We start from the raw sequence: 22,163 nt of genomic DNA, 5'->3' as shown, positions 1-22,163 counted from the left end.
TATATAAAGTCGTCTTTGGATTAAGAATTAAGATGGTCCTCTGTCTCCTTGGATCGTGGTGTTCCACTATCAGTTATTGTTACAAATAGAGGACCAACATGACTATAATAAAAGTCAGCAAACGCAATTATTATTCTCCAGCTACAGTTGTATCATTGGAAATCTAATAGAGTACTATTTTTTACTTTAAACTGATTGTTTTCAGAATAAGTTTACCTATTCATTTTTTTATGTTAAAATACATTTTTTATCTATATAATTTAATATTTTTTTTCATTTTCATTCATAAAAAAATCATTTTAATTCTTACAAAACATTTTCTTTTTGTCCTTACAACCCTTTAGAATTTAAATAATATTTTTTCCATTGTTCCAAACACTTTTTTTAACATTTCAAAATAAATAATATTTTACAAGGACTAAAACAAAAAAAAAATATAACAATGAAAATGAAAAAAATACTAAATTACAAGGAAAAGAAAATATTTAAACCTATTTTATATTTGCCAAAAAAAAATATCATTCTTGTCTTTTTATTTTTCTTTTTTCTGCAAACTCTATTGACAATGGGCATATTAATATATATATATATATATATAAAAAGACAGAAATGGGGGTGAGGATGAATATAAATGGGTCTTGGAGCAAAATGGTACTATGGTGAACCTTAAATTAAAAGTGAGACAGAGTGTGGAGGAGGGAGGGAGAGAAAGAGAGCAAAATCTGTGTTATAGTCTATAAGGAGGCAAGCATCATCTTTAAGAAAAAAAGAGTGAATCCGTATTCACAAGGGGAAGGTTGTCGTGTGACATTGACATAACTATATACACCATTCATGGCATCAACTGATGATGAAATGCAGCTTTCCATCAGCTTACTTCTCCCGTTTGAATAAAGGCTTGAAGCAAGCTCTGCGCTGCCAAGGTTTGATCTGGTGTCCCAGATATGACAACTTTCCCTCCACTTGTACCAACGGAAGGATCATAAACCGTAACAGTTGCACCTGAAATCTGGTCCCAAAATACTAGACACATTAATACCAACATCATTGTTAAACCATTTCAGCAATCTAGAAATATTTAGAGCAAGTGGCTATATAGAACAGTGATACTAGTAGTATAATAACAGCCAAGATTCATATTGATTATAGGGTACTAAACACAAATCTGAATTCGTTTATATCTTGGGGGTGAATATGTCCAAGCACGTGTAAGCTTCAAAAGCAAATATAGATAATAACATATTCACTCAAATTTTCGGCAGGTTACAATCTTACAAACAAATATGTCGATTAATAAATATAGCTGTCAAAGCTAAACTTTGATAATGGCCAATAAATACCATAGTACAAAAAAACGAAAAATTGCTCCCAACAAATGTAACAAAATGGAGTCAAAGTTTCTTACCCAGATATTATTAATAAAAAAATGTTGTATTTTACCTTGATAAAAATTATTAATCAGAAGCCACCTTTAATCAAATCACATCATTTAATAAGAAAAAATTAAAACCCAACCACAATTCACCTCAACCTAATAATCCACCATATCTTTCTTAAGGAAATAATTAAGCACCTGTCTGATTCGATCCAAATTGCCACCATCTTCACCATAAACAGAACCAAAGACGTGTTCAGAAACTATTATCTCCACAGTAGTATTTGTCACCGTAGCAAACATGTTTCCTCTGTCAAAGGATTTTATCAAGCACAAAGGTTAAGAGAAAGATCAGATGCCAGGAGATATCTTAACAAATTGATACATTTTGTCTATCCAGCACTAAGTTACTTATTTTATCGACTTGTAGTTGTAGTTAATATATTATGCCATTGGGCTCTACATCAAATAATTAGGAATCAAAGATATTACTAATTGAATATTTATATGATAATGTAACCTATATAAATCTTTTTCAATTCAACAAAAATTGAAAAACAAAATCATTAATTATACAACCCCCTTTCTCTACTTCCAGCTATATCGATGATATGTCTATCTGCTTCATTTCTGTACCCAGTCCCATATAAGATTAATCTCTATACACGAAATCACTATCACAAATAACACACAAACTCTCTAAAGAGAAATTTTAGGCAATTACTATATATATCAAATGCTCAACTTTACGAAGACCGGAACAATAAAAAGGAAAAGGTGTAAAATGACGCCAAGCCATTGTAGTCCGTGGCATGCAGCATTATACTAACCTCCCACGTTCCAAATTCTCACTTAAATCCGTATGTAATTCTCCATTTTGTAATATTGTTTCAGCATGGACCCCTGCATTCTGCAAATATACAAACTCCCAATCAATCTCATCCTATGAGCATTGGAAGAATTGGAAGAGTTATCATAGAAATTGGAACGCAATAAACACAAAGGAGGTGAAGAATACCCGTGGCAGAAACCTCCCAGAAGGAAACGCAGATTTTCCACGGGAAAAAGGTTTACCCTTTACAGGATCCTTATTCACTTTCCAATTGGATTTCGGTCTTGCTTCAGTAACCGCCTCATTGGGTGAAAGATTATCCCTGATTCTAGAAGTAATTTTATATAGGGCATTTTGTACACATCTGTATTCTCCAGTGATCTGCACGAAACCACTTCTCTGTATAAACTTGACTAGGAGACACTAACAAAAGATTGTTGGAGCCATAACAAGAAAATCAGTCTATTCTGAGTGCTCAAATGCCTCAACCCAGTGCAACAAGATAAGATATTTGTTATCAGTTAAGGCCTAACCTATATCGGCACACAAAAGCATCAAAATCCACCAATCACAGAGTGATACACATGAATACTTTTTTTTTGTTGGAAGTAATAGATATTTTCCACATATTTTATAGAAATACCGTCACAAAATGTCTTCCATATTAGAAAATTTTAAATTGAAAATTTTGCAACAGATCATTTTATTTTTCATTTTTTTTAATGAAAGAACATCAGCATATGGCAACAAAATCAGGATCTAAAAAAATTACAGAAGCTCATGCCATCGGGTAAATAAATTTAAACTCTTAAGATCCTTTAAAAAAAGTTAACTTGAATTATATAAATTTATAAGTGTACCTGCACCACCACATCGTCATCTGAAGCACCGTTAGGAACTGACTCTCCATGCAATATTTGTATGTCAGCCCCAGTTACTTCTCTCAATTCTAAAATCACCTGACCTTCATTGCCACTCCAGCTATTTACCGTGCTTGTTGCAACTAAAAGCCTTGCAGTTACAGGTGATTCCATACTAGAGACTTGGAGAAAACCCTTTCCAATGTGATCTTCAATAATTCTAGCAAAGACAAGAATAACAGCATCTTGTGCAGGAGAATTACAAGATTCAAGGCTCTGGATGTAAAAAAAAAAAAAAAGGCAGTGTTAAATCAACTATAAAAATTATGAAATTCCAAAATGTGTTTTCAAACAGATCTACCAAATGCATGACTACGCGTTGTTGCATGAACATATGCACATGAAAGAGGACACAAAAAACACTGAAAATTCTATAAGCCTGAGTTAGTTGTGGCATAGGGAACATTCTCATATGACTGACCTCGATAGCAGAAATGGTGACAATGCGCTCGGCATGCTCGCTTAAAGGAGCTGCAAAGATAATAGAAGCACCTGTTTTACTTTCCAGAGCTCTGACTATAGCCCCTCTTTTGCCAATCACGCTCCCAGCTACATTATTAGAGCAAAGTAGTCTGAACACAACTTCGTGTTCTCCACCTTTTGAGTCACGGTTAGAGGATTCATTGGAGTTTGTGGTCCGTTCATATATAGATAAACCTTCCATGGAGGTTAACAATGAATTAAGGCGAGGAAAAAGTTCAGCATTTGGATCAGAGGACGACCTATCAAAAGAGCTAACAGTGGGTATACTAGAAGAAACGGGAACTTTGCATAATGGCGGACAATCTTGAAGACAATGAGATACAGAAATCAGTGCTTTCTTTACAGCCAAAATTCCACCAGTTATCTGTCAATCAAACAAGTACCCAGATAAAGAAAAAAGAATTTCAAAATAGAGATTTTTCAATGACAATGGTATGGTGTTATTTCTGAAGTTCATGAAAAGAAACCCCGAACATGGAACTAGGATAATTCGCATGTTTGGATTCACATTAGATTAGATGATAAAAAAAATCAGGTTCAAATATTAGCTAACATGATTTTAGGTAAATATTTGTATGTTTGGTTTTGCATATCTTTAAGTACAAAATTAATTGAGTTGAAAAAACTTTAAATAATTTTTAAGGTGGACAAAAAAAATTTACACGGAATTTTCCTGTTAACTTGTTTTTTAATAAAAATATTTAAATATAAATCATATAACCTCAATTTTCCATACCTTCACCCAAACACACACTAAATCCCTCACTAAATCCCTTTGTAGGCAATTTGACACCACCGATAAAATTATAGGTAAATGCTAATACTGGTTAAGGAAAAGAAAAACAAAATATAAAGTATTATTAAAAAAAGTATTATATCAGAAATATATAATTTTTTGTTTATATAAAGTAATTGAAAGCATTCAATAGGCTGTAGGACCCAAAATTATATGCATATGCAAAAAAAAAAAAAAAAAACGTGTTCTATCAGATAAAATCCAGATGTAGGAACAAAACAAAGAAATTCCAAATAGAAATCTCAATTCACTCACTGACATTGTAATAAGATTTTTATTCCAACTTAACACTAGAAATCCGAATTCACTCAGACATTGTAATAAGATTTTTATTCTAAATTAACACTAACCAAGACGTTGACCGTTAAAAACACAGTTTCTATTAATAACAGATTAACAGTAATAGCAATAAAACTTACTAGAACTAACTCTTCGTCTTTAGTGGCGCATTGCGGAGGAGGACAAACCCTAATTTTGGCACCGGTACTGTTCCTAATGGCGGTTATGTTCTTCCCTCCTTTGCCAACAACAGCACCAATCTGCGAAGTGTGAGCTAGCAACTTCGAGAAAACCTCGCTGTTAACGGCTCTGTTAGAATTGACGCCTTTCTCGGCCTCGAGGCCCCAAACCCTCTCGAAAACCCTAACGATGGCTTCCTGCGCGCTGGAGACCTCGACCTCGCCGCCGTCGCCGAGTTGAAGGCCCTTTCGCGGCGAGACGGAGCCGATGACGAGGATGACGCGGTCCTCGGCGGAGGAGAGGGAGTCCTCGCAGTGGATTTTGCAGGCGGTCTCGCGGCGGAGCTGCGACACGATGGAGCCGGAGCTGCCGATGAGGCCGCCGACGATGGACGCGTGGCACACGAGGCGGAACGCGATCTGCCCCGGGAGGACCTTGAACACGGGGCGCTTGTTGTTAGAACGGTTAGTCGTCGTCGTCGTCGTCGTGGTCTTGCGCTTCGGCGAGGGCGACGGGGACGGCGTCGTTTGGTGATCGGTGGTGTCGGAGGTGGCGGGGTCTTGCATTGCGTGGCCTGTGGGTTCCAGCGTGGGATCTTTTTTTCATGTCACGCGCCGCGAGTGGAGTTGAGTGGAGTTGCTCACTTGGATCGGAGGGAAGGGACGACAAAGGGAGAGAGTGAGGGGTACAAGGTTAGGGTTAAGGTTAAGGGTTTCTTCATGGTTTGGTTTGGTTTGGTTGTCTTTTAGTTACTGATTCCCGAGAGAAAAAGAGGGTGGAGTGATGAAATGGAACATATGGAATGGAAGCAACGCGGAAGTGTCTTTGAGGATTCGTGGACCTTTTTGTTTTTTTTTTTACTATTTTCTATTTAATGTTATAATTGATGTCTTGTAATGGAATGAATAGTGTGCCTGTTGGAGTCACACTGTAATAATAAGCCCAATTCTCGAGGTAAGGTAAAAGAATTCGAATCTGAATCTTGAATCTGCCGTGCAACGTTCATTACTTGATTCCATATATTTCATCTCACGTGGTATAATTGATGTTTAATTATAAGAAGGAAAATATCTTGAGATTGGAGTAAGTTACTATCGTTGGTACTACTAATGTACAACGCGATAAGAAGTAAAAAAAATGAAAATATTGATAAAATGCTTGTGATTTGTGAGTAATCAAATATCAGCACTTGCACCTTTCGAAGTGCTGATACACAGTCATATCTCTATATGATAACAGGATGAGAAAAATAAATAAAAGATGAATGTAATAAATGATGTAATATGTAGTAAAAAAAAAAAAAAGTGAAGGACGGACGTCAAATAGAAAATGAAAGTTTCTGAAACCGTTAATATTTCTAAAATCTGATTGTTGTAAGAAGCTCAAATGAGTGACTTTGTTCATCGTCTAACCACTTGTACGAAATCGTCAACCAGTCAATCAGTCCATAGGGTTTTTTTTTTACGAGGGTGACGGAGATTTTAAAGTTTGACTTAATTAAGTTTTTTATTCTTATAATTATGTTATATTCTTTTTACTTCGTTTTTTTCAAAAAAAAATAAGGTAAAATAAAAGTATCAATTGAAAAATATTTTTAAATTACAAAATTACAGAGATAAAAAAAAAGTATAGGAACATTAGGGAATTGAATTAGATTAATTTGATCGATAAACACGTTTAAGATCACTCGTAATTCCTCTGGAAAAAAAAGTTCACTCTTAAGTAAAATCAATAACTAATTCCAAGTAATTGGTTAACTAAAGTAAAACAAGTTCTCCCATATGACAAGAGCCTATTCAACGACAAACAAGATTTAAAATAAATTTTAAAAATAAATTACTTTAAATATGTTCAATAATTTTACTAATATATGTGAACTTTTTATCAGTAGACCTTTCTTTTATAAATACTAATAGCCTAAAATATGTTTTAATTATTTTATATTTACATCCATTTTGTAAATGACACTTCCCAAATTCAAGCTCATATTCATTTCTTTGTTTTGAAAGTGAAATAAATCTAAACTTTTTTATATAAAGATTTTTTAAAAGCTAAACTAAATTTGATCTTCCTATACTTTTGACAATTTTTTTGTCTCCTTATTTTTAAATTAAGAAATTTACTCCTTTTATTTTTAAAATTAAGTTATATAGGCAATTGACATGACACTTATTGTAAAAATAGATTAAGTAAAATAAAAAAATGTCTTAGTGGTCATTTATTTATAAATAAGGCAATAAACCAATGACACATTTGTTTTTTTTAGTTAATTATATTAAAACTATTACTCAGGAGTTATTATTATTTTTTAAAATTATCAAAATTTATAATTAAAATATATTTAATATATAAGCATTTTTATTTTAATTTTATATCATTTTATATGTTTTATTTTGAATAGTTTACATGTTTTTATTTTTATTTTACTAATTTATAATTAAATTTCATAAATTAATATGAAAATTATTTACATTTTTTTAAGTTAATTTTAATATACAAATTATTTTTACTCTAATTATTAACATAAAATTAAAAAAAATATTAAACATTTTTAATTTATAAATTTTTATATTTTTTAAAAAAATAATAACTTTTGATTAATAACACATAGAAAATAATATTAATGGAATTAGCTAAATAAAATAAATATCTTAGTGATTTATTGTTTTGTCTTAAATAAATAACTATAAGTTCAATTCTTATTAAAATATTTTTTATTTTTTACTTTATTTAATCTTTTTTCAGATAAGTGTTGTTTGACTTTAGATAGTTAATTGAAGGAATGACCAAAATTACTTATTTTTTACACTAGGAAGATTAAATGTCTTGATTTAAAAATAGAAAGACTAAAATTACATGTTTAAAATTATAGGGGGACAAAAATTATAATTTAATCTTTTTTAAACTCGCAAACTTTTTTTTTACTTAAATTAGAACTTCATCTCTTTTTCCTAAATTTTAAGTTTTTAACTATAAAATTAAAATTATTTATGTAAAACTTAAACTATTTTAAATTAAGGGTGCGTTTGATTTGCTAAAAAGACAAAACAAATTAAACAACACTGAGCAAGTAGCTAAATCAAAGGATAACTTTTTATACTTTAAGTTGTTTGGTAATTGATGCACAGTACAAGTAAATTTTTATTATATCTTGTTTAATGTACTTACGTACTAAACAAAATAATGTAAACTTTACTATAATATCCTTTGTATTGTGCAATGTTTGATTTGTTCACTTCTTTGAAGTCCACTGCCTCCTCTGTCCAAACCGTCGGTCGCCATCGTGAGTGGAAGTAAGCATCGTTGTTAGTTCCGCGAGGATCTTCTCGTCCATAATGGGGTGGTTCATGATGAACAAAAAGAACCAGCCACCGATGGAGTGTCCTTGTCGGCAAGGAGGAAGTTCAGCGAGGATTTCTGACACCGTTGTGCTTCTTTATGAAGGAAAGGATGGTGGTGTTGGAAGGGGAGTACAGTGCGAGGGAGCGGATCGAGATGATGCCAGATTGGGAGTCCTGGGCGAGGTTCACAAAGTTGAAGTTGTCGGTGGCACAACCGGTGCTTTGAAGGAGCGTGGTGGTGAGCTTGCTAGAGGAGGAGAGGACGTGGTAGTGAAGGACGTCTGCGAGGGCGACCAAGGAGAGGTGATGGCAAGAGAGGTGATCGTCGGTGGTGAGGTAGGCGTTGGGGAGGGTAAGAATGGAGAGGGAGGAGTGCTTCTAGAGATTCGCAACGAGAGACGTGAAGGAGGCGATGAGAGAGGTGAATAGATATAGTATTATATTTTTATTTTTGTTAGACACGGGATGAAAAAGTATATCTGAATCTAGTGAGTTACAAATTTTTGAGTATCTATTCGGTCCACCATTTTTTATTCTGTATCGTCCCTCAATCATTTTTAAATCAAAAGTTGAACAAATATTTTTAAATTGCATATATCTTAAGTATCTTTGAATGGAAGGATTCTCCCAAACACAAAGGAAGTTGCCTCTCTGCAGACACAATTACAGAAAGGCTAACAAAAATATCTTCAGCCGCCAAGAAATAAAAGAACCCGTAGTTGAAGATATATTCCCCATGTCGAATGTTTAAAGAAAACAAACATTGCTTTGCTCTAGTCTCCAGCTAGTAAATAAAATTAGAACAATTCTAAAATGATGTGTTTCCATATCAAGTGTCAAAATTTGTAAGAACTCCATATGCGACTTCAATGGATAAGGTGTTTTTTTGTTTGAAATTTCAAAATCATGGATCACATAATTACTAATGCATGAAGCTATAAAGCCATGGTTTTAAAGAGAATGCACAATTAAAGTAAGTTTTTTCAATGTGAACAAACGGAATTCTTAATGCGAAACCAAATAAGGTCTTAAAGAGATGCCACGATTAAAATTTTGATTTTTTATTTTTCATAGGTAGCAAGTATCCACCATAAAAAAATAGCCAATTACATACTCAAGTTAGAATTCAAATCATAAATAACATCGTTAAGAATTACAAGTCAATTATTTCATATGCTTGCTATAATAGTTAAAATTTAATTTTGGATTAAGCTCACTATTGTATTAAAGTACATATTTTAACAAAGCATTATTAATTTTAAAGTTAACATGAGAATCTCTCATCACAATGATAATTATATTGGATAAAATATTTAGCTAGAACGAGAACACACCTAAAACATCTAACTGAGTATTCTCTTGGTCATATACTCACATTTTGTAGAACAGGTTTCGACCGTCAACATATGCAAATGAAGTGTATCATTCAATTATGATTATCGTTATAAACTCACTTAAGGATAATTACTTGATTAAAAGTATCGGAATTAAGAAACATATTATTTAAACGATAATCAAGACGTGTAGTCCCAATAAGATCAATATAAAAAGGAGAGAATCTCCAGTTAAGAGAACAAATTCCTTCTTGAATATTCACTAAATATTATTAAACAACTTTAAGTCAAATCCTCACTTTAGTGTTAAAGTATCTTTTGTATGTACTTTCCTCGTTCTTTCAAACTTACACCATTAAAATTTTTAACAAGAAACTATCAAAGAGGATCCTTCGATATATAGATAAGTATCCAGTTTATTTGTGACAGAAATAATAATAAAAATATATTGTGTTTAATTTTATTTAAATTAATAATGTTTAATTATTAGTTCAATCCATAAAAATTAGACCGACCTGTAAGTTTGTCCATAAACGCTTAAATAATATTTATTGTGAAAATTGATATTATGCTATTTTAATTGCAACGAAAGACATTCGTTATTTACTCATGCATCATTATTCCCCAATATTCAATATCGTATTTCAAAATTCTTTCATACTGTAGAATAAAAACAAGAGGACTCATGTGGTTACTGTAACTTGTATACACTTACCATCGTTAAGGATTAACTATTTCCCTTTTCTATTAACGTTTAGAAACATATTCATGATTCCATTTTATGAAATCTAAAACATTCAACACGTGATTTATTGAAGATTTTATTTAACTCCTGATCAACCCCAGAAATAAATTAGTTTTATTTCTCACATTAATTTTGATCTCACACATTTTAATTCTGTCAATTGAGTTCTTTAAATTTTTTGTTTATCTATAATTAAGTATACTTTCTATTAAATATTTAAATGATTTTTTCAATGTGTCAACTTATTACATGTTTGTTTAATAGTATTGAAAATTTAGATTTTTTCCTTAAATACACTTTCTCTCTCCTACTTTTTTCTCAATCAATATTATTTATAATTTAATTTTTAATATACATTATTTGGGACTTTCTCTCTCCTTTTTGTTTTTTTATTTAAAATATTATAAAATATAAATATTATATTATATAATTCTTTTAATTAGTTTTAAAATTACTTATTTATTTATTAAATTTTATAATTTTGTTTTTTATTTTTTAAAGAAAAAATATACAAATAAAGAAAAATAAAAAATTGGATAAAATTATAGTACAATTTTTTAGTTACTTTGTATGTACTTTTGTAGTTAAATTTATATGTTGTTGATATTTCTTTGTTATGTTTGTTAATTAAAAAAAATAATAAAAATAGTTAGTAATATTAAATAAACTATAAAATACAGTAAAAAAATAATTGATACATACAATAGACATAAAATTTCGAAGAGTAGTAGCTGTTATATAGAAAATATCTTTAAATAAAAATATATTAAAAATATCTTTAAAAATATTTATTTAGCATTTATTTATTGGCTTAAGTGATAAGAATTGAAATTTTTATTATTTATGACTTGCAGATATGAAAAGAAAATATTAAAATATCCAAAAGATACTAATAAATACTAAATATAAACTATTTTTTTATAATAAAAATATATTGAAAATATCTTTTAAAAATATTTAATTAGCAATTTTTTTTTGCTACCACCTGAGTCATTGTTGCAAGAATATGAACGAGATCAATGAGATAAATTCAAGAATAAAGAGGATGACAAATGATCACCTTGTTTATAGTAGCATTCATACTAAGATGGACGAAAGAAGAAAATGAACGAAAAATAGAAAAAAAAAATTTAAAATTTAACGATAACATGTTTATAATAGAAATAATTGTTTTAACATATCTCTATCTTAAGTTTTTAATTAACAATAATTGTTTAAGTATTTTATTTATAATGTTAAAAACTAATTATATTTAGTAATATAATTATATTGAAAATAATTATATTAAAAAATTTAGATTTTAAATAAAAATATTTACCTAAAAAATATGTTAAATAAATTAAATAATAAAAAAAATAATTATATTTAATAATATCATTTTCTTTAAAAAATTAAAAAACAAAATTAAAAAAATTAATTTAATAAATAAATAATTTTAAAACCAATTAAAAAAATTATATAATATGATATTTATATTTTATAATATTTTAAATTAAAAAAAATAAAAAAGAGAGAAAAAAAATCTCAAAATAGTGTATATTAAAAATTAAATTATAAAGTCATGTAAATTGAAAAAACAAAATAGAGAGAAAAAGTCTATTTACGAAAAAAACCGAAAAATTGTTTAAAGCATCTGCATCAATAGCCGAGGATGAACCACGGTAGTGGGCCAAATGACTCGGGCCAGCCCAGTTTCTCCATTGCAATTTGTTCCTTCTTCTTCCCCTTCTGTAACACTCCATCGTCGTCGTCGTCGTCTCTAAATGCGAAAATCCGAACCCCTCTTCTTCTCCCTTCTCCTCCACCGCAAACCCTTCTCTTCCTCTTCCTCTTCTCTCCCAACCCAAATCTTCACCATCCTCTCACGTCCCCGCTGGCGAAAAGACCCTTCCCTCAAAACCCTAATCCCCTCCCTAACCCCTTCCCTCCTCTGCTCCCTCTTCAACCTCAACCCCGACCCCCTCACCGCCCTCAACTTCTTCCGATGGATCCGCCGCCACCACAACTTCCCCCACTCCCTCGCCACCCACCACTCTCTCCTCCTCCTCCTCGTCCGTCACAGAACCCTCCGCGCCGCTGAGAATGTCCGCAACTCCATGATCAAGTCCTGCACCTCCCCGCACGACGCCACCTTCCTCCTCAACCTCCTCCGCCGAATGAACACCGCCGCCGCCGCCGCTGATCACCAACACCAGCTCGCGTTCAAGCTCTCCCTCACTTCCTACAACAGGCTCCTCATGTGCCTCTCGCGTTTCTCCATGGTTGATGAAATGATAAGCTTGTATAAGGAGATGTTAACTGATAATGGTAATAGTGTTTTCCCTAACCTGATAACGTTGAATACCATGTTGAATTCTTATTGCAAGCTGGGGAACATGGCTGTGGCGAGGCTTTTCTTCGTTAGGATACTGAGATGTGAACCTGGTCCTGATTTGTTTACGTACACTTCGTTGGTTTTGGGTTATTGTAGAAACGATGATGTTGAGAGAGCTTGTGGAGTTTTTTGTGTTATGCCGCGGAGGAATGCGGTTTCGTATACTAATCTTATACACGGGCTCTGTGAGGCTGGGAAGCTTCACGAGGCTCTTGAGTTCTGGGCGCGGATGAGGGAGGATGGTTGTTTCCCCACGGTCAGGACTTATACCGTTCTTGTTTGCGCGTTGTGTGAGTCGGGGAGGGAGCTAGAGGCTTTGAGTCTCTTTGGGGAGATGAGGGAAAGAGGCTGTGAGCCTAATGTTTATACTTATACCGTGTTGATTGATTACTTGTGTAAGGAGGGTAGGATGGACGAGGCGTTGAAGATGTTGAATGAGATGGTGGAGAAAGGCGTGGCTCCTAGTGTTGTCCCGTTCAATGCCTTGATTGGTAGTTATTGCAAACGGGGGATGATGGAGGATGCCGTGGGGGTTTTGGGTTTGATGGAGTCGAAGAAAGTTTGCCCGAATGTGCGCACATATAATGAGTTGATTTGTGGGTTTTGTCGGGGTAAAAGTATGGATAGGGCAATGGCGCTGCTAAATAAAATGGTTGAAAGTAAGCTCTCGCCTGATGTTGTTACATATAACACATTAATCCATGGGCTGTGTGAAGTGGGTGTAGTAGATAGTGCTTCTCGCCTGTTTCGTTTGATGATTAGAGATGGCTTCAGTCCAGATCAGTGGACTTTTAATGCTTTTATGGTTTGCCTCTGCAGAATGGGCAGAGTTGGAGAAGCTCATCAGATCTTGGAGTCCCTCAAGGAAAAACATGTCAAAGCAAATGAACATGCATATACAGCCTTGATTGATGGATACTGCAAAGCTGGGAAAATTGAACATGCTGCTTCATTGTTCAAAAGGATGCTTGCTGAGGAATGTTTGCCCAACTCAATCACATTCAATGTAATGATTGATGGCTTACGCAAAGAGGGTAAAGTGCAAGATGCAATGTTGTTGGTGGAAGACATGGCAAAGTTTGATGTGAAGCCCACTCTTCATACTTATAATATTCTTGTTGAGGAAGTGTTGAAGGAATATGACTTTGACCGTGCTAATGAGATTCTCAACCGACTCATTTCATCTGGTTATCAGCCTAATGTGGTCACGTATACTGCATTTATTAAGGCATATTGCAGCCAAGGAAGATTAGAGGAGGCTGAAGAGATGGTTATCAAGATTAAAAATGAAGGCGTATTGCTCGATTCCTTTATCTATAATTTATTAATTAATGCATATGGATGTATGGGACTACTTGATAGTGCATTTGGTGTTCTCAGGCGCATGTTTGGTACTGGTTGTGAGCCTTCTTATCTAACATACTCCATCCTAATGAAGCATCTAGTGATTGAAAAACATAAGAAGGAAGGAAGCAATCCCGTGGGGCTTGATGTAAGTTTAACAAATATCTCTGTTGATAATACAGATATATGGAGTAAAATTGATTTTGGAATCACAACTGTGCTCTTTGAGAAAATGGCAGAATGTGGCTGTGTGCCTAATCTTAACACTTACAGCAAGCTTATTAATGGACTTTGCAAAGTGGGACGCTTGAATGTAGCCTTCAGTTTGTACCATCATATGAGGGAAGGGGGAATCTCTCCCTCTGAAATTATTCATAATTCTCTTCTAAGTAGTTGTTGCAAGTTGGGAATGTTTGGGGAAGCAGTGACATTGTTAGATTCTATGATGGAGTGTAGTCATTTAGCACATCTAGAATCCTATAAGCTTCTTATTTGTGGTCTGTTTGAACAAATGAACAAAGAGAAGGCTGAAGCTGTTTTTTGTAGTTTACTACGATGTGGGTATAATTATGATGAAGTGGCTTGGAAAGTTCTGATTGATGGCTTAGCTAAGACTGGATATGTTGATCAATGCTCAGAATTGCTGAATCTAATGGAGAAGAATGGCTGTCGTTTACATCCTGAGACATACTCTATGTTAATGCAGGAACTGAATAGAGCTTAACAAAATTGATAGGTTATTTTGCCCTGGAATGGAATTGGTGGAAAGGGGCTTCCCATTGATATATTTTTTTACTCTGTATAAGGTTGTACAAATAGAATGCCTGAAATTTTGTAATACATTCTGAAGAAACTCACTCTGTCTCAGCAAGTGAGCTGCAAACAGTTCTTTTCTTCAAATGCGGTAACACTTCATGGTCAGAGCCAATGGTAATTGTGACAGCCACACAGGTTGAGAACAAACGGCAGAATATTGAGATTTGAGAGGCAAGTGACTACCTATATTATTTCTTACATTGCATTCCTTTATTCATATCACCTAATGCCTCTAATACAGATACGTAATTTAGTTTCACAGTTTATCTCAGACATTTTGGTTCATTAACTTTGTGTTTATATTACTTTTTGTGTTTTTCTTCTTGCTACTTTACTAGAATTTACTTACACTTATTCATACAATTAATGATGAGCGGACTTTTTTTTTTTTAAGGTGAATGTGTTTGTTTTTTTAGAGGGGGGGGGGGGGGTCAGGTCAGGGATCTAGTTAATATGGGAACATATGTAATTTATGGAGAAGTGTGTTTTTCTATTAGATCACCCAGTACAATGCCACAATATTGTATTAGGTTTTTCTTTAGTTAATGACTTGTGCTAATGGTTGTATTAATAGACAAAAGAGAAGGAAACATTTTTTGGTTGATAAGTAGGCTCTTGGCACAACAGAATTGAGATATTTGCTTGTCCACTCTGGTGCTGCCAGTGTATAAACTATTGTTGTTGACAAAAGAAAGTTTGGTAACCGGCTTATCTATGTGGATTTCTATTTCACTCATTTCTGTTCAAAATAGAGATGTAGCTAAGTTATTGATGTAACTATGCTGTAGTCCTTTGGACATATCTGATAAAGATGAGACCAGTCTGCTTCAAAAAACAGCTGCACCTGTACCTTTTTCTTAAGCAGACACTGATTCTTGTCCCTTATTTTTTTTTTTCTTTGGTTTTCTACTGTACTTCCTAAAACTATAATTGCAGGTTCAAGAATAAATTCCAGTCAAATACTTGTTGGTATTAGATGTTGAAATTTAATCAGGAAGTTTAATTTGTTCCTACAATTAGGCTAATTTGCATTTCTTAGAATTAGGTGTGTTTGATGTGATTTGATTTTATAATTTTTATTCCATTTTTTTTCTTAATTAGGTGAGATGAAGATGTCTATAAATACCATATGTAATCTCTCTAACACAAGTCAGAAATACAATTTGGATTTATCCCTCTTTCCTTTCAAGTCTTTCTTTCTGCATGGTATCAGGGATACCATCCTCTGTGTTCTGTCCGGTCACTACTTCACTCACTGTTGAGCTCCCTACTCATGCCGTTGTCATCTCTTCTACACAGCTGGTTTCGTTTTGTTTGTTGATGAACATTTGCTACTTCTGGCTCTGGCTGTATTCCTTTGACCTTGTTTGGTCTTTGGATATCTCTTTCCAAAGATCCACTGGTTTGGCTGCTACTCAGTTTGTTTGATATGCCCCCTTTTCTTTACCTTCATTACAACATTCGGCTCCTTTATTCTTCCCGTTTTTTGCTGCCTTCACTGCAGCATGGTGGTCCTTTTTTACAGCCTTTATTGCAGCATTTTGCACCTTCATTATACCCCTATTTTGCTACCTTCATTGTGCCATTTTTTGCACTGCCTTTTTTGCAGCATTTGGCACCTTCATTGACTGGCTGCCTTCATTATAGCCACTTAGCAGTAGTCTTGATTGCTGCTGCACCTTTGATCAATCAAAACCACTGCCAGAAGATTCAGGAAATCATTTTCCATTGAGAGCTTACCCTATTCACCAAGGGCCTTTTATCAGTGAACTTTTATGATCTTGCTTGCGGGAGTGATGCATATCAATTCACTAGTTTGAGGGGAAGTGTTGAAATGTAATTAGGAAAATTTAATTTATTCCTATAATTAGGCTGATTTGATTTGTATAATTTTCATTCTTTTTTATTTTCTTAGTTGAGATGAAGAAATCTATAAATGCCATTTGTAATCTCTTTTTTTATTTTTTATTTTTTTATTTGTAGGAATTGAAATTTGTAATCTCTCTTTGAACACAAGTCAGAAATACAATTCAGATTTATTCCTTTATTTCAAAGTCTTTCTTTCAACGAATCCATTTCAAAGGTAAATTGTTGCTGTATTATTGGGAGTGTTGGCGTAATCAGTGAATGCCTTTTGGATTAATGAGAGGTAGAACCACTATCGTCGTAATTTTTCAAACAAGTCTGAACCTACATTATTCTTGTGCAACTTTGTCAGCGTGATTTAGGAGTAATTAGTAAATATGAAAGTTTGCAGGAACTGAAGAAAAAATTTTGCATGTAGAAATTTCTCAAGATTCTTTTTTTATTGTCCTAAATCAATTTGAAAGTTTGAACCCGCTATTAATGTCGGTATTTCCGATTTCAGAGTTGGATCGGCGGCGAGAATTTATCATGTGAATTTTTTTATTTGTATATAGTTCTTCCAGTGTGTTTTTGTTGCGATCTAGCGCAGCAGAATATTTTTTTTTTTTTTATTCTAGTATGGGAATTGTAACTGAGCACTTAATGGATTTTGGCGATATATTTAAAATTTATTTATATCGTTTGCTATTCATTAGCATGATGATATTTTGATATTATGTTTTATGAAACATTGCCAATTCAAAGTAAAGAAAGTGCCTTCGAAAAAAATATTGTAAGGCTGTCTATCTCAAATTCACGATGTTCTGATGTGAGGATAATTGTAGAGCTAGGTTCTTGTAGAAGTTGCATACCTCCGTGCATCAAATGAAATATTTTTATTTATAAACTTTCTTGAATGAATGTGAAGGAAGGTAATGATGCATGGCAAAATTTTCCTCCAAATTTATGGTTAAATAATACAAACATTAACGCAGAGGAACAAACCAACACGGGCAAAGAGTAGCAAAAGTTAGTTACACATTTCAGACTGTCTTGCCAGAATAGAGGAATAAAGAAGCGAAAAACAGTGATTAGCAGAAAATTTTTCCTGGCAATTTATATCGCTATCAAATAAATAATCACAAACATTAAAGCAGATGCCAACAAAATTTGATTTATTTTTTACACGTTACAGAATATCCCTAGCAGAAATTAGTGCATTATGAGAGCAATTGGTTCGTTAAATATATATTTGATCCATGATGTTTGATGATGTACACTTCCTGGGATGTACTGTGAGAGCTACTATACAAAATAAACTGAAGAAGTTCTATTACAATGAAGGCCATGACAAATTTTGACACCATACCAGATCCATAGGACCTCTGGGGATGCACACACTCGTTGACCAAAATACTAGAACGGCTATTTACCATTGGGAGAAGTCAGTCTATTTTCCTCCAGATCATGCTTTGATGTAGAATCCCCACCCATCAATTCCGAGAAGCCCTCCACCTTCACAGGCGGGGCTCTAACCATGCTAATGTTCCTATAGACAAACAATAACGTCTTAATAAAGATAGCATAAAAGCCACCCTAACAGCACCATTCATATATTTGAAGATTGAAGCAACTTACGGGGACTGTATTGAAGGAATCTGTAAGGAACCCATCTGTCTGAACTGAGTGCCTGATTGAGGATGGAAATTTGACATTGCAGCTATCTGCTGCTGCTGCCTAAACTGCTGCATTTGAGGATGTCTAGAAGTGAAGGCATTACCATCAAGTGGTAAATCCTGGTTTTCAATCTTGACTTGAACCACTGGTCTTTCCTTATCTATATCCATAGCAGGGCGAGGAGTAGCTGCTGCTGCTGCACGCCTTCGCATTCTCTCTAACTGCTGTTGCTGCGGCTGTTGTTGATGTTGCTGCTGATGAAAAGCCATATTTTGGGAATGAATCATCTGCTGCATCTGCGGATGCATTTGCCTCTGCATTTGAACCTGCACATTAACAATATACATAATGCATTGTAGAAATCATTAATCAAGCTTGCAGAGGATATCGGAAAGCTCTTAATGAACAAAATCATTCAGGTAATATAGGATGCAACCAGTCACAAATTCACATAAAGGACACATGCATAAAAAGAAATCAATCAGCACAAATTCTCTTCCTTATCATGATACCATAATTGGTGAGAGGGGGCATGGCAAATGCGTTTTTCTATAATGCAATAAAGGGCTAATATCAAATCATTGTTATCTCCATCATCTAACTGCTAAGGGTTAAAAAAAAGAGAGGAAAGGGGGATGTCTGCAGTATTTCTCCAAAGCTCAAACATAGAGCTACAACCCAAATAGGACAAACAAACCTAATAAATCACAGAACTTAATAACAATGAACAAATATAAACGAAATGAGTGGATCGTGAACAAATATATAAAATATAGCACTCCGTACTACAAATTGAACATGAGCAAAAAATATGCAGCCACAGATAAAAACTAGCATGTGAACTGCAGTCTCATAATATTCATATTGAAATAACACTCGATACGTACAAAATAATTTTTTGATGGATGCTACAAATAATTATCACTGGCCAGACAAAAAAAAAATCATAATTCAACTTGAGGCATAGGGTAATTCAGTTTTGAGGAAGCACAAAATACATCTACAAAAGTGAAGGGTTCTCAAAGGATCCAAAATAAGGACATTCTATGTCTCACAGCCTGTGCCCCTGTTCATATCCATGCATCACACAAGTAACTTAAAGCATTAAATAATGGTCAAAGAAATAGATGTAAGTACTTGTTGAGGTAACCGAAGGGAACTCTGCTGTTGTTGCTGTAGCTGTGGCTGCATTCCATGAACTTGTTGCTGACTCTGATGTACATTATTCTTGGAGCCATCTTTAACCACATCCACTAATGGCGCAAAATTACTGTGAGCAAAGAACAAAAAATGCTAAAATGCATTCACTGCATGTTTAAGATATCTTGATTTAAATGCAAAATATATCAGGGTAACATTATTGCCAACAAAATCCTTGCACAACCACAACAAATCTATGCAACAAAAAGTTCACAGCACCACAATTTGTCATCATATATCCCTCTTCCTCCCCCTTGTAGATTTCTATTTCTTGAATGTTTATAAACAAAGTAATACTGTAGTGTTAGAGCAATCACCTTGAACATGAGCATATTAATGCAGAGTAAGATTAAGATATTTTTCTACGCTAAAACATTTAATAGTAAAAAACTAAACACAAGAGAAAGTGTTTAAACTCACCTAAACCCCACTGTTTTAAGCAACATCTTCAGAAGCTCAATGGCCGAGCACTGTTTCTTGTAACTATCAGCAAGCACCCTCAAATTTGTTCCTATTTTACATATCCGTCCGCTCAATACTTCAGAGAAGTCCTCAACAGAACCTTCCATGGCACCTTCAAACCCAACACCCAACAAAATACGTGCCACTGCCTTCTGCGACAATTTCGCTGCTTGCTCAGGCCCAATAACTTTCCCATTCCCCTCAGCTCCGAATTTCCCACGAGACAACCCTCCTCCATGTTCCACACTACCATGCTCAGGCCTAACCCCGAGCCTCTCCATCATAACAGAACTCCTAGTTGCCGCAATAGGAGGCAAGGTATCAAGAACACTAAGCACCTTCACTTTCTGGTTACTACTACTTTCCACTCTATCACTCAACGGAAGCGCGCTATCAGGCACGCAGTTCAACGCGTACGCTATCTCCGGAAAAACCGCACAATCATCATCAGCAACAAAACTACCACCACCGTTCGGTTGCAGCGCGTGATCCGTAACATCTTCCTTGAATGCCACGCGCCGTTTCTTATGATTAGTAACGTAGGTAATATAAGAAGCCATATCCGCCGGCGAACGTGATTCGCCGGAAACTAGGTTCTTATTAGCTTTGTACTTTTCGATTACTTGATTATACCACGTTTCGGGAAGTTGAGATTCAACGTACCTGGATCCAGTCGAGGAAGAAGGCTTTGACTGATTCTGCATTAAATTGAAGGAACAAAATGTAAATACGGAGAATGAAATTGAAAGAGAATGGTGAAGAGGTAGGGTTTGGAGGACCTTGGAGTCGGCGTCGAGGGTGAAGTAGACGTCGTCGGCGTGTAATTGGAGGTAAATAGGGTTGAGGCGTTGGAGATAGGAGATAGGGTTAGGGTTAGGGTTAGGGTTTAGGGAGAGGGAAACGGTGGCTTTATCGAAGAGGAGGGCGCGGACTCTGAGTTGGAGAGGGATGTGAGTGGTGGAGGTTATGAAGGAGTCCCAAGCGGAAGGGGAAGAGAGGAAGGGTGCGAAGTTGGCGTAGGTGGCGTCGCCGAGCCAGGTTCGCCACACGCCGCACGTGTCAAGCTTCCGAGCCAGTTCGTAGCCGCGACCTCCCTCCCCCAGCAGAGCCATTACCACCGCCCAACGGACTAGTGTAATCTCCCCCTCTAAACTCTCTAACGCCTTTTAACTGCCTCGCCCCTTCTTTTAATTCTAATTATTGCTTCACAATTCATTTTTAGTTTAAATCATTTTTATATTTGATACAATATTTTATATTCATTTTTACTTCTAATTTCATTTATATTTTTTTTTGCCTGAATAACTTGATTTTATATTTAAAATATTTAAATATAAATTATATAACTTCAAAAATTTTAATTAAAATCAATTTTATCAATATTGATTCAAAGGCATATTAACAGAACATAAATTATTTTATCTTAATTTAATCAATTATTTTGTACATAAATAAGATATAATTAACTTAGTTTACTATTTAAGTATTTATTCTATCATGTTAAACTAATAAAATATATTAACTTTATTTTGATTCAAGTGACTTTGGGTTTAAATTCTCTAAATAAAGTCTGAGTCGAATATTGATAAAATAAAAAATGTGATTATAACTTAAGCAAAGAATTTCTACTAAAAGAAGTCAACTATTTTTTTAGTTGGGATTAGTTATCGTCAAATTTATTAAATATTTTGTACTTATATCATAATTTATCGTTTTTTACGGGAGAGCAGTTAAGTTATGAAAGAATCAAATAACTGGAAAAAAAAAGAATCAAATAGCAAAGATTTAACAAAACTTACATACACACTTTTTTTTTTTATTCAAATCCCAAAACTGTAAATTTTTCATATTTAATCAAACATCAAAACGAGGTTGTGTGCTGATAAGCGTAGAACTTGCTACCGTTGGAAGATGAGAGTCTACACTTTTGGTTATTTACGAATATTTGTATTAATAATTGAAAAAAAAAGGTAAATGGAGTAAACTAACCTCCTACTATACAGCTTAGTAATTTAAAAGAATGAAGAGGTAAACAAATCTTAAAAATAATTCTTCTTGGCTTCATTTTAAGATAAACCAATGTCACCATGTTGCAATCATGAATCATGCGTCAATTCATTTGAGTGTAGAAAGTTCATGTGATTAATATAGTAAGAAATG

General features: G+C 34.0%; 3 protein-coding genes across 5 annotated transcripts; 1 reads left to right on the top strand and 2 right to left on the bottom strand.

Annotated features, from left to right (window-relative positions):
* Positions 1-638: 638 nt before the first annotated feature.
* Positions 639-5,733, bottom strand: LOC100798433 (KH domain-containing protein HEN4). Its single transcript, XM_003533374.5, has 7 exons — positions 4,826-5,733; positions 3,549-3,974; positions 3,068-3,343; positions 2,394-2,588; positions 2,206-2,285; positions 1,574-1,685; positions 639-1,009 (listed from the first exon to the last, which is right to left on the bottom strand). The coding sequence occupies exons 1-7, from the start codon at positions 5,429-5,431 to the stop codon at positions 869-871; spliced, it is 1,836 nt and encodes a 611-aa protein (XP_003533422.1). The 5' UTR covers positions 5,432-5,733; the 3' UTR covers positions 639-868.
* Positions 5,734-11,914: 6,181 nt separating this feature from the next.
* On the top strand, positions 11,915-16,866 carry LOC100797910 (pentatricopeptide repeat-containing protein At5g65560). 3 transcript variants are annotated; one of them, XM_041005064.1, is made up of 2 exons: positions 11,915-14,990; positions 16,803-16,866. In XM_041005064.1, exon 1 carries the CDS (start codon positions 12,049-12,051, stop codon positions 14,725-14,727), a length of 2,679 nt encoding a protein of 892 aa, XP_040860998.1. In that variant the 5' UTR covers positions 11,915-12,048; the 3' UTR covers positions 14,728-14,990; positions 16,803-16,866. The 3 variants fall into 3 exon arrangements, with proteins under 3 accessions (XP_040860998.1, XP_040860997.1, XP_040860996.1); XM_041005063.1 differs by having other exon boundaries at positions 16,429-16,866; XM_041005062.1 differs by having other exon boundaries at positions 15,921-16,866.
* Positions 16,867-17,896: 1,030 nt separating this feature from the next.
* Positions 17,897-21,210, bottom strand: LOC100776834 (uncharacterized). The gene is made up of 5 exons (XM_006587515.4): positions 20,783-21,210; positions 19,962-20,701; positions 19,479-19,611; positions 18,303-18,667; positions 17,897-18,213 (listed from the first exon to the last, which is right to left on the bottom strand). The coding sequence occupies exons 1-5, from the start codon at positions 21,113-21,115 to the stop codon at positions 18,090-18,092; spliced, it is 1,695 nt and encodes a 564-aa protein (XP_006587578.1). The 5' UTR covers positions 21,116-21,210; the 3' UTR covers positions 17,897-18,089.
* Between the last annotated feature and the right edge of the window lie 953 nt (positions 21,211-22,163).

The sequence above is a fragment of the Glycine max genome, chromosome 9 (genome assembly GCF_000004515.6).
Source record: "Glycine max cultivar Williams 82 chromosome 9, Glycine_max_v4.0, whole genome shotgun sequence".
Classification (NCBI taxonomy): Eukaryota; Viridiplantae; Streptophyta; class Magnoliopsida; order Fabales; family Fabaceae; genus Glycine; species Glycine max.
The sequence above is the reverse complement of the archived record's forward strand: the minus strand, read 5'-3'. Positions and strand labels throughout refer to the sequence as shown.

Coding starts and splice junctions, on each gene's coding strand:
- LOC100798433 (XM_003533374.5), bottom strand. CDS start 5,431: ATGCAAGACCCCGCCACCTCCGACACCACCGATCACCAAACGACGCCG. Junction 2,589..3,067: donor ATGACGATGTGGTGGTGCAG/GTACACTTATAA, acceptor GGTTTCGTGCAG/ATCACTGGAGAATACAGATG. Junction 2,286..2,393: donor CTGGGAGGTTTCTGCCACGG/GTATTCTTCACC, acceptor GTATATTTGCAG/AATGCAGGGGTCCATGCTGA.
- LOC100797910 (XM_041005064.1), top strand. CDS start 12,049: ATGCGAAAATCCGAACCCCTCTTCTTCTCCCTTCTCCTCCACCGCAAA.
- LOC100776834 (XM_006587515.4), bottom strand. CDS start 21,115: ATGGCTCTGCTGGGGGAGGGAGGTCGCGGCTACGAACTGGCTCGGAAG. Junction 20,702..20,782: donor CCCTCGACGCCGACTCCAAG/GTCCTCCAAACC, acceptor AATTTAATGCAG/AATCAGTCAAAGCCTTCTTC. Junction 18,668..19,478: donor CCCTTCGGTTACCTCAACAA/GTACTTACATCT, acceptor GTTAATGTGCAG/GTTCAAATGCAGAGGCAAAT.